The 11,410-nt window shown below is 35.4% G+C and overlaps 1 protein-coding gene across 1 annotated transcript; it reads right to left on the bottom strand.

Moving 5' to 3' along the window:
• Positions 1 to 301: 301 nt before the first annotated feature.
• LOC142351236 (superoxide dismutase [Mn], mitochondrial-like) lies at positions 302 to 10,118 on the bottom strand. Its single transcript, XM_075403376.1, has 3 exons — positions 9,757 to 10,118; positions 5,292 to 5,472; positions 302 to 810 (listed from the first exon to the last, which is right to left on the bottom strand). Exons 1-3 carry the CDS (start codon positions 10,038 to 10,040, stop codon positions 574 to 576), a joined length of 702 nt encoding a protein of 233 aa, XP_075259491.1. The 5' UTR covers positions 10,041 to 10,118; the 3' UTR covers positions 302 to 573.
• Positions 10,119 to 11,410: the final 1,292 nt, after the last annotated feature.

Genomic DNA, 11,410 nt, shown 5'->3' with positions numbered 1-11,410 from the left:
TCTATTGAAAACTAAAAGAAGCAGTCACAAATATGCTGACTAAAATAGGAATTTTTCCACGAAAATTGAAATCTGCAAATTTACCTTCGTCATTAAGAGTATTAGAGCACTGATAGTTGGGCCTCGGCTTAGATGCACTACTCTATTAGACCCTCATTCAATCTATGTATTAAAATTATGCATTCGAAAAACATAAGTGAGCACTGATGTCATTTTTTCGCGTGCAACACTGGAAAATCTTGTTACCCAGGTGACCTGAACTCCGACACAGGAAAGCATCACATAACATCACGCACACAACTTCAACGGCTGACCGGTAGAATTCGAGTCACAGAAAAATGAAGTCAGATGGTTGCAATAAAATTTCAGCATAGGTAACAGTCATTCGAATACTGTCAAAACAATTTTCGCAAATTCATTTTTAATGAAATGCAAATAGTGAGCTCGTAGAAACGATTTTTGATGAACAGATATTTAAACATGATTTTTCTCTCACAAAAAATCCTTATAAGGTAAGAGGCTTTTCATCAAACTTTGTCCATTCTCATAAATTTCATATATTTAGATGTTCCTTCATTGCATGGCTTCAGACAATCTTCTCTCGACATCTTTCCAGTTTATAACATTAAAAATAGCGTTCAAGTATTCCGGTCGGGCCTTGTACTGTACGTAAAAGGCATGTTCCCATATATCGATGCCCAACAACGGGTGCAATCCAGTAGTAGCCAGTAGAGGGTCTTGATTAGCACAGGTAGCCAGTTCCAGCCTGTTTTTGTCTTTATTGAAGCCAAGCCAGCCCCAACCAGAACCCTGTTAGATTAAAACGAAGGCTCGTGATTAGATAGATGAGAGCTAGGAACACTTGACAAAAGATACTGAACATAACCGACTAACGTCGGGCGAATTGCTCTCAAGCGACCGGCGAGCGGTTGGCTTCGTCAATAGCTAGCCACGGTTTAATGAGGCTAGCTTTAGCATAATTGAAGAGGCGTGAGCTGAGCGCAGCGCGGGAGGTGCACCGGGGGGGGGGGGCGGTAGCAACAGCGGGGGTAGGGCAACGGTTAGAGGACGGTTTTGGCTGTACGGGGCTTTTATGGCCTTGACAATAAAAAACAAATGATTGTCAAAAAAACCGACGATTGTCTTAAAAAATAGACGATTGCTCATTTAGAAAACAGTCGGTAAACTTCAAAGAAATAGAATGACCTGAACAGCTCAATTCTGACGTCTATCAACACTTAATGCTCAAAAACCATTGCAGACGTAATGTCTCAAAAATCAGTCAAAGGGAGTGCCATTTCTGAAAAACCAGCTGCTATCAATACTTCTGCCTTATTCTTCTGGCATTATATCCTTAAAGTCCCGAAAAAAAATGCTATTCATTGTAACAAGCAGCGACAACACATGCATTACCAGCCGTACAATGATTGGTACTATGGCAAAGCGATTTCAAATCAACAGCCAAAAAGGGCACTTTGACTATTACAAACCATATGGACAACCAGCAACGTAATTGGCATTTAGTTGATAGACATTCATAATCGAACAGTCAAATGATTTCAAGACATGAACTTATAACAGTTCTGTTGATTGCTCTGGTCTTTGAAATTCCCGCGTCATAGTCATCAACTCTGGCCTGCAGTTTATCTAAGATTTAAAATCGCTTCTCTTCCAAGATAGGTCCATTACAAAATCTAAGTTTTTAGAAAAAGGTTTTATTTTTTCAAAAACAACTCATTCATGAGTATTCAAAATCATTTTAAAACACCTCAGATGCTGTACATCTTGGTCCACCTCTAAATGCGTAGGACCATATAAAAAAAATTCTCTACGCTTGTACAAGGAACATAAAATTCACCTCAACTATCAATTGTCACCTCAACCTCAAGTATTGCAAAAAAAACGCAGCCAAAAAAACCATTTATAAGTGATTTTTCACAAAAAACAAAAACTATGGACATAGCGAAACGTGGCGAACAAATATAGACGAAACAACGCTATGGGAGTTTGACATTTTCTCTCCTTTCGAGCTGATCGAAAACTAACAACGAACATCCACATAAGAAAGGTGGTGACTTTATGCTATTAGAATCAAAAATTTTAAACCCGAGGACAAGAAGCGACCTGCTCATAGAGTCAGATAGGTCTGAAAGCATTTAGGTAGTATGCAAAATTGACTCAATGCAACCTTTTCTTTGTTGGAATCACTTTAACTATCACAAAAACTTTAGCAGTTGTTTCCTTGAGAACCTGGCAATCAGCATTGACAACACAGCTAATGAAAATAACCTAATTCTCAGGGCGGACCTTAACATCTATGATAAAAATACAAAAGAGAGAATTTTTTGATAAAAAATGGACTCCATATAAACTACAGCCTGTAAATACATCGTTGCCAACGTCAGCCAATCGCAGACAGCTTGATTGATTACATAATTACTGGTAATGCAGTTAAAGAGGGAATTTTTTGACGAAATTTCAAACCCAGCACAAAACTTATCATTTGCCAACTCTTTGTTCTCAGAGAGTTTAAAGGAAAAAATGTCCCATGAAAAAACAAAGAACAAAAGATCACATTACAGCTTGTGAAATTTTCAGTATCATTTCTTGCAAGCCAATTGGTCAAATTTCCATCAGTCCAACCAGCCCAATGAAATGTACCTGGAACTAAACAAGAAAAATATGATGTAATTTTTAAGTGTGCGCCACCAAAAACGTATTTTATAAGAAATGACAAACCAAATATCTCTTCGTTAAAGGACAGTGTCATATCCCAGCTATTCAAAAACTCAACTACTGATCAAAAATGGAAAATCATGAATGACGCAAGAAACAAAAAGAAGAGCAATAGGACAAATTTATTTCTTTGAGAACTCCTTCGGAGAATACCTCTCAAACTCTCAAGACATCGGGATTCTGCTAAATTACAAATTTTTGCGACTTGCCGATTACTTTTTCAGTATAGAAAAAAAATGGATCAAAACATCTGGAGCCGGAAAAAAGCAGCCTTTTCATTTCGGTTTGTTAGTGGACATGAGGTGCATAACATTGTCAGATCACTCAACACCAACAGACCTCTAGGCCTCTTTGTAACTCCTGCCGGTGCGCTGAAAGATGATGCCGAATACATTGTTCCGCATCTTACAAGGCTCTTGAACAACTGTATTGATCAATGTACTTTCTCAAAAAAGACGAGAAAGAAAATTCAGAGAAGCATGGTTCAATTTCTGTAACTTGTGGACTTTCAAATGGATTCGAGAAAAGAGAAAAACTATTAAATTATTAAGCTCTTTTTTGGACAGCAACAAACTGCTGTCTTATAAACGATTTTGGTTTTCGGTCACAATATTATACACAAGATTAACTTTTTACTTTACAGTAACCGTACGTTCTCGTATTGACAACAATGAGTATGTGGCAACTGCACTTCTTGGCCTCTAAAAGGCATTTGACTCAATTAGATTTATTGTTGTTAAAAAAATTAGGATTTACTGGATTTGACAAAAAATCGATACAAACGCTGACTGCTTTTACAAAGAAAAGCATTCAAAAAGTTCTAGTCAATAATAATGCATCCGACCCGATTGAGCCGCACAAAAATATTCCTCAGTGAACAGTACTTGGCCCTCTGCTCTTCAACATTTACAGAAACCATCATGCCTGTCATATTAACGATCGGGGTAACCGGGTTCAATATGCTGGTGATACCTTAGTTTTTTTTCAGGAGAGAAATCTATCAACAGCAGAAATCTATCAAAGTTCAGAACTTTGACCAAAATAACTTAAATTTGAGCTCCAAAAAATTGTGCAACCGATCAAAAAATAGATTTACAAAACCATCGACAATAAGAGTTAAGGGCGAAGTAATAAATCAAAAGGAATCTGTTGAATACTTGAGAGTCTTCATGATACAAAATTGATCTTCTCAGAAGAATTGAAAAATCTCCAACGGCAAATAGCATGTGGAATAAGGGCCTTAATGCAAAAAACACCATTCACAGTAGGCACCAGATTGAAGCTAATGAAGGCCTTGGTGCCTAGATGTCCATTACAGTGCCTTAAAATTAACTACTATCAGGCATTCAGTGACAATATCTCTCGAAACACATTTAAATTGTGCTATAAGAGCATGTGTGAGGCTAATAAAATAAAACAGCAATACCAGATTCTGCCAATCGAGTATGTCCTGAATACAAAAAATAAACATTGTATTCATTCGAAATATACTCAAAACAGTTCCTGCTTTTCATAATCTGAATGCTGCAATAATCAAATATCACCAAAACAAACGCTCGGAAAAAATTCATTTTAAACGTAAAGTTCAAACTAACTGCTCAAGAAATTGTTTTTTCGCAAGTGCAGTGAGCTCATGGAATGACTTCATAATATCAAACGCTTTCAAAAAGAGCGAGAATTTGCAGAATGTTAAGACAACACTATAAAATAAGGACCTTTCACTGAGAAGTTTCACTATTCCAACAAAATTAGGTATCGAGGCCTGTCATGGAGAGACTTTGAGTTTTCTTGATCTACGTTTTGTCCAGGAGTTCTTTTTTTCACTTCAGTTATTTCTATTCATTCATTACTATTTACACACTCCCATTGCCACGGTATTATATATCTGACATTGGAAATCAAGTGCTCTTGAACGATGTGCAGGCGTGGGGATTGGTGGGGGGGGGGGTGAAGTGGGAGGGCGGCTGATGTGGGTGGGGGGTGGAGGGAGGTGGCGGGGTTCAACCTTTTGGAACCACCCGTATAAGTATCCAAAACAGTTTCTGTGAGTCACATACTTGGAGACTAGTGAGCTGAAAGGTTCTAAGAGAACTTAATGCCCGTTCGGCGCTACCTCTTATCCTTTTTTGAGGACAAAAATTTAAATGGGTCACGAAAAGTCGGTCAAGCAAAAATTTGCATAAAAGGAGACCGACATAACTCATACAATTGCTACAAACTTCGTTTGGGAGCAAATAATCACTGACGTAATCTGCCCCCCCCCCCATGGATAAACCCCCATCTTCTTGCCTACCAACTAGAACGTTCATATGCGCTACAACCCATATAGCTACATTCTCATGAGTTGCTAGCATAAATATATGAACCCAAAGAATCGGTATGAGAATTAAATTACTATTCGCAACTGTCAAATTTAATTGACCTGGCGGCATTTTCGAAATACTATTATGTCGAAAAATCCGAACTTAATTTAAAAAGCCGGAGTAAATTAATAATAGCTACCACTTCGTATAGCTACAACGAGCAAACAACACTGGCCTTAGCGTATAACTCACATGAATAGCGATCGTTTTCGAACACATTTCTTCAACGAACACGTCAAATGATCCGAAGGCAGACTTGATCATATCCGCTAGGGTTCCAGAAGGTTCTCCTCCTCCATTGGGGGACAAATTCTGCCAGAATATAGAATGGTTCAAATGTGCGCCTCCATTGAGTGTGAAACTACGTTGCAAACTGAAACACAAATAGGGCAAATACAGATAATGACCATATGAAAAGTCTAAAGTTGAATGGGGGGGGGGGGGGGTTAATTTCCCAACTTTAATTAGATGGTCGAGCCCACTATTATCGTCAACCCAAAGTTTTTTAAGGTTCATCCACACTATTTTGGTACCCAATCGACCACGGTGTTTTTTTTCTTCAGTCAACCTGTCATTTAATGCTCCACCAATTTCTTGCAGAATATAGGTAATATCTCCTTTTGCACACATGATTTATATCTTAAGTCCATAAAAAATCTTCAAGCAGGTATAACTCACCATTACTGGATGGTAATCAACTGAAGATATTCCACAGGTTTCTAAAAGGTCATATTCCACTATTTTCTAAAAGGTAGACTAAACAATTAACAGCTTTCTAGAGCGGGCTTTGATTGAATGCAGAATCAGATTAAAGAACCAAAGAAATTCACAAGTTAAGAGTTGGTGAATTGTTTGAACCAACTGTTTTGGCAAAATTTTCAGCTAAATTTTTAAAAATTCAGCAATTTTTCCTTTATTTCATAACAAAATATCTTCAAAAATGCCTATTTGTCCCACATTGTCCAGTTTGACCACCGATGGTGCAGAGATAACTGCTGACACTCTTCCTTTACTCAGATAGGGGCTAATTATACCCCCATTTCCTAAGAAAGTTTTGGTCTCATCGTTGATTTTTGCATTGAAAGAGGATTCCGATTGTATTTTAGGTGTCCTTTTAAAACCATTTTTTGCAATTTTTTCATCCAATTACAGGGCAGTCTATTTTCATTTAAAAACTCATGGTTTATATGGCTCCGACTAACTCTTTTCTCAATTTTTAACGAATTCTTTGAGTTTTCCAAGCAGTAGAGGTTCATTTTATAGTCTTATGACTGAGTCTGATTATTCATATATCTAATTCGTTATCCACAGAGCTACAAAAAAACTATCTTATGCCTTCAGTTGATACAATGGTTTTTTGGTAAAATAACTCGATAAAATTTCAAAATTCATCATTTATTTTTGATATAACAACTTTTCGGTCAAATTAGCTATTTTTTTAAGAACTGGAACAATTCTTGTTTCAATGGAGAAGCAACAGGTCAAATTTACGTCCAAATGGAGACTAAAAAAAATAACAATTTTCAGCGAAAAGAATACGGTTTTTTGGCTTCAACGCCATTTGTGTAAAAATTTTGGTGAAATTTTCAGTTTTGCCTGTATGCGATTTTAAATTGTAGTCTTTTGACTTAGTACCGATGGTGACATGTCCAATTAGCTTCCTAAGCAAAAACATTTAATCTATTTACCAATTTTTAGTTCAAAATGATGGTTTTTTGAGATTTGCCACTTCCAATCTTATTTATGCCATCTTTAAGCGTAGTCTCAAAAAGAATTCTGCAAAAAAAGAAACACAGCATTCTGTTTCAAGTAAATTAAAGTTTAGTCTTCATTGCTGTTTTAATATTTAAATAATGGCTTTTTGGCATTATTTTCGAAATTTTTTAAATTTATTTTGATATTGATCAGTTCTCGAGGTTCTCTTTTGTTGTCTTGTCCAATCATCATATTAATGGCGCAATAATGACAAGAGATGAGAGAGCGCAATAATGAGAAAGTACAATTGATTTTTTTTTGCAATATTTTTAGTGAATAGAATTTTATTTTATAGGCTTCGACGCCGTTTCCTCGCAACATTGAAATACCTTTGATTTTAAGCCCGTATTCGTTCCTTTTTTAGTCGTATGACATTCTGGATAATGATAGGTCTCGAAGGTTTTGTATGAAGGTATAAATAAAGCCATTGAATGAATTCAGTTGTTTGCTAATTGCTTTCATGACTTTCAATTTAACCGTTTTCAAAAAGTGTAAACGTATTTTCTAACTTATCGCTTTTTGTTTTCTGTCTACTAATTACTTATTCTCAATAAAAAACAGGTCCCATATCTGTTCTGGTGAAGCACAAGTCATTTGGTTTAGTTAAGTTTTTATCTGATATTTTCATTTTTTCGTTTCTTTAATAGACTGAGTTTTGGTGATTTGTAATGCTTGTTTTTGTTTGATTTCATTGTTCTTTTTGTCTCTCACTCTCCTTCATGACAAACAACATTGGCCCTCTAATAAGTTAGTGTTTCATTTGTATAGTGGTTTGAGCTCTGCAATGCTGACACTAAGCTTGGTCCAATTTTGACTATGATCATATTCCACTATTTTCTAAAAGGTAGACTAAACAATTAACAGCTTTCTAGAGCGGGCTTTGATTGAATGCAGAATCAGATTAAAGAACCAAAGAAATTCACAAGTTAAGAGTTGGTGAATTGTTTGAACCAACTGTTTTGGCAAAATTTTCAGCTAAATTTTTAAAAATTCAGCAATTTTTCCTTTATTTCATAACAAAATATCTTCAAAAATGCCTATTTGTCCCACATTGTCCAGTTTGACCACCGATGGTGCAGAGATAACTGCTGACACTCTTCCTTTACTCAGATAGGGGCTAATTATACCCCCATTTCCTAAGAAAGTTTTGGTCTCATCGTTGATTTTTGCATTGAAAGAGGATTCCGATTGTATTTTAGGTGTCCTTTTAAAACCATTTTTTGCAATTTTTTCATCCAATTACAGGGCAGTCTATTTTCATTTAAAAACTCATGGTTTATATGGCTCCGACTAACTCTTTTCTCAATTTTTAACGAATTCTTTGAGTTTTCCAAGCAGTAGAGGTTCATTTTATAGTCTTATGACTGAGTCTGATTATTCATATATCTAATTCGTTATCCACAGAGCTACAAAAAAACTATCTTATGCCTTCAGTTGATACAATGGTTTTTTGGTAAAATAACTCGATAAAATTTCAAAATTCATCATTTATTTTTGATATAACAACTTTTCGGTCAAATTAGCTATTTTTTTAAGAATTGGAACAATTCTTGTTTCAATGGAGAAGCAACAGGTCAAATTTACGTCCAAATGGAGACTAATAAAAAATAACAATTTTTAGCGAAAAGAATACGGTTTTTTGGCTTCAACGCCATTTGTGTAAAAATTTTGGTGAAATTTTCAGTTTTGCCTGTATGCGATTTTAAATTGTAGTCTTTTGACTTAGTACCGATGGTGACATGTCCAATTAGCTTCCTAAGCAAAAACATTTAATCTATTTACCAATTTTTAGTTCAAAATGATGGTTTTTTGAGATTTGCCACTTCCAATCTTATTTATGCCATCTTTAAGCGTAGTCTCAAAAAGAATTCTGCAAAAAAAAGAAACACAGCATTCTGTTTCAAGTAAATTAAAGTTTAGTCTTCATTGCTGTTTTAATATTTAAATAATGGCTTTTTGGCATTATTTTCGAAATTTTTTAAATTTATTTTGATATTGATCAGTTCTCGAGGTTCTCTTTTGTTGTCTTGTCCGATCATCATATTAATGGCGCAATAATGACAAGAGATGAGAGAGCGCAATAATGAGAAAGTACAATTGATTTTTTTTTGCAATATTTTTAGTGAATAGAATTTTATTTTATAGGCTTCGACGCCGTTTCCTCGCAACATTGAAATACCTTTGATTTTAAGCCCGTATTCGTTCCTTTTTTAGTCGTATGACATTCTGGATAATGATAGGTCTCGAAGGTTTTGTATGAAAGTATAAATAAAGCCATTGAATGAATTCAGTTGTTTGCTAATTGCTTTCATGACTTTCAATTTAACCGTTTTCAAAAAGTGTAAACGTATTTTCTAACTTATCGCTTTTTGTTTTCTGTCTACTAATTACTTATTCTCAATAAAAAACAGGTCCCATATCTGTTCTGGTGAAGCACAAGTCATTTGGTTTAGTTAAGTTTTTATCTGATATTTTCATTTTTTCGTTTCTTTAATAGACTGAGTTTTGGTGATTTGTAATGCTTGTTTTTGTTTGATTTCATTGTTCTTTTTGTCTCTCACTCTCCTTCATGACAAACAACATTGGCCCTCTAATAAGTTAGTGTTTCATTTGTATAGTGGTTTGAGCTCTGCAATGCTGACACTAAGCTTGGTCCAATTTTGACTATGATCAGACTTTGGCTTGCTTTTTAGACGGTGCTCGTCCCTCACTTCCGTGTGCGTTCAAGATGTTCTGATTATAAGTTAATTTGAAAGAGCACCTCAACCTAGTTATACTTTAGGTATAGATATTTGACTCATAAGTTAAGAACACACAGAGGCCAGCTTCACGACTCATATTTCCAATTTCCCTCGTTCCGCAATAAATTAGCAAGTTTTCGATGAAGTTCAATAAAACTAACCTGATAGCCTTACTGGTATCTCCCTCTCCGATAGCATCTGCTAATTGTTGCTCCACAGCATTGTAAGTATTGACATAATTTAGATGGTGTTTGCCATGATGCAATTGCATAATCTCAGTACAAATATAGGGTTCCAGGGCATTGTAATCATACTGCAAATCGGGAAGAGTGGCCTTGGTTCTAGATTGGATAGAAAATCCGTCTCGCAAATTTGTAATAAGGCCAAACCCCGAAAATCTACCGACGTTCAACAAGTTACCTCGCGCTAGTTTTGTCAAAAACATCTCATTAGTTTCTATTCATGTGAAAATTCAAAGCACAATATTAAAGCTTTTTATTTTCTATACAGCTGCACGTACTGAAGCTCTTCAAAACATTTCTGTTATTATTATCTAAATTTAACTCTGATTTTGTGTCTATGTATTTAAGCTTATAGCAAATTATTTTGAGCTGCTATATAAGTTTTCATACCATTCGAGAATCTATATCTAAACTGTTAGATACCAACTCGCATAAACTTAAGAGACTTACTTAACGCTTACCTTAACACATTAAAACATGATTCAACAGAAGCAGCTCTTCTGAATTGACTCATTGTTGAAACTCAAAGAAATCGTTTAGCTCATATCCGTAGAGTAAATACAGAGTAAATACAAAGTGTTTAAACTTTTTAAAAAAGCCAACGAATTTCTGAACTTTCAACGCAAAAATCAGAAAACTGCCTTTCCTTTACATTATTAGCTTTCAAGAACTCTCAGAAAACCCACTTAAATTACTCAAATCACAAAAAATGAAATAACTTTTGGAAAGTGAATTCTAAAGAATTTAAGTTGCAGGTGGTAGAACAACCTAGTCACGACTTTGAAACAACCTAGTCAGGACTTAGTCAGGAGTTACATAAATTTCTTTATAGGTCGATTTTAAAATTTTACATGGCCAGGAGGCTTTCGGCTTATGTCAAGACATTTTTCGCCAGAAATTGCCAGTTGTAGCGTAAAATCAGATCAAGTTTCGAGATTGAGGAGGGTTCAAATTCTAATTGTTGTGGCGGAAATGCAAATCCAAAAGACCTCATATAAACTGTATTTTTACTCAGACCTCATCAAATTGAACACAAAAAGAGTAACGTCGAACGGATTGCATCCGAAGGACTGTCAAAGGTATCAATTTAGAAGGGGTCACAGGCTACAGAAACTGTTATTATGCAGAAATCTTCTGACTAGGTAGGGGTTCCAACCCGCACCCTCCCCGATTAGAGTCCTGGACTAACATAGATGCCAAATTGCCAAAAAATAGCCGTCACTGACCCGCTTGAAGCACATTGGAATTGAAACAGAAAAACTAAAAGATAGAAATTGACTGAATTTTTCCAGGTGTCAAGGTTTTCATAATTGGTGGGTAAATTCTGAATATTCGGTTAGATTCTAACATTACACTAAATTCAGCTTCTAAACTGAAAGCTTTTAAGCATAATACTAAAGCCAGATCTCTTTAAAGAATTTTGGTAACCTGATGCAATATGACTTAATGACCGGGCTTTATACGATTTTCTCGTTTCTTTTGATTTTGCTCTTTTGAGTTTCTACATTATATAATTGAATACGTAAAAGAACTGAAAAAAATTCAATTGAAACACAGAATAAAGTAAGTAAGA

Source organism: Convolutriloba macropyga, chromosome 12, assembly GCF_964194025.1.
Source record: "Convolutriloba macropyga chromosome 12, txConMacr16.3, whole genome shotgun sequence".
Classification (NCBI taxonomy): Eukaryota; Metazoa; Xenacoelomorpha; order Acoela; family Convolutidae; genus Convolutriloba; species Convolutriloba macropyga.
Note: the sequence above shows the minus strand (reverse complement) of the source record. Positions and strands in the feature narration are given on the sequence as shown.

Bases quoted from the DNA above. Each gene is read 5' to 3' on its own strand.
- LOC142351236 (XM_075403376.1), bottom strand. From the start codon at position 10,040: ATGTTTTTGACAAAACTAGCGCGAGGTAACTTGTTGAACGTCGGTAGA. The intron at 5,473-9,756 runs GTTAGTTTTATT...TTTGTGTTTCAG, and splicing joins GATACCAGTAAGGCTATCAG to TTTGCAACGTAGTTTCACAC. The intron at 811-5,291 runs GTGAGTTATACG...TTAATCTAACAG, and splicing joins CGAAAACGATCGCTATTCAT to GGTTCTGGTTGGGGCTGGCT.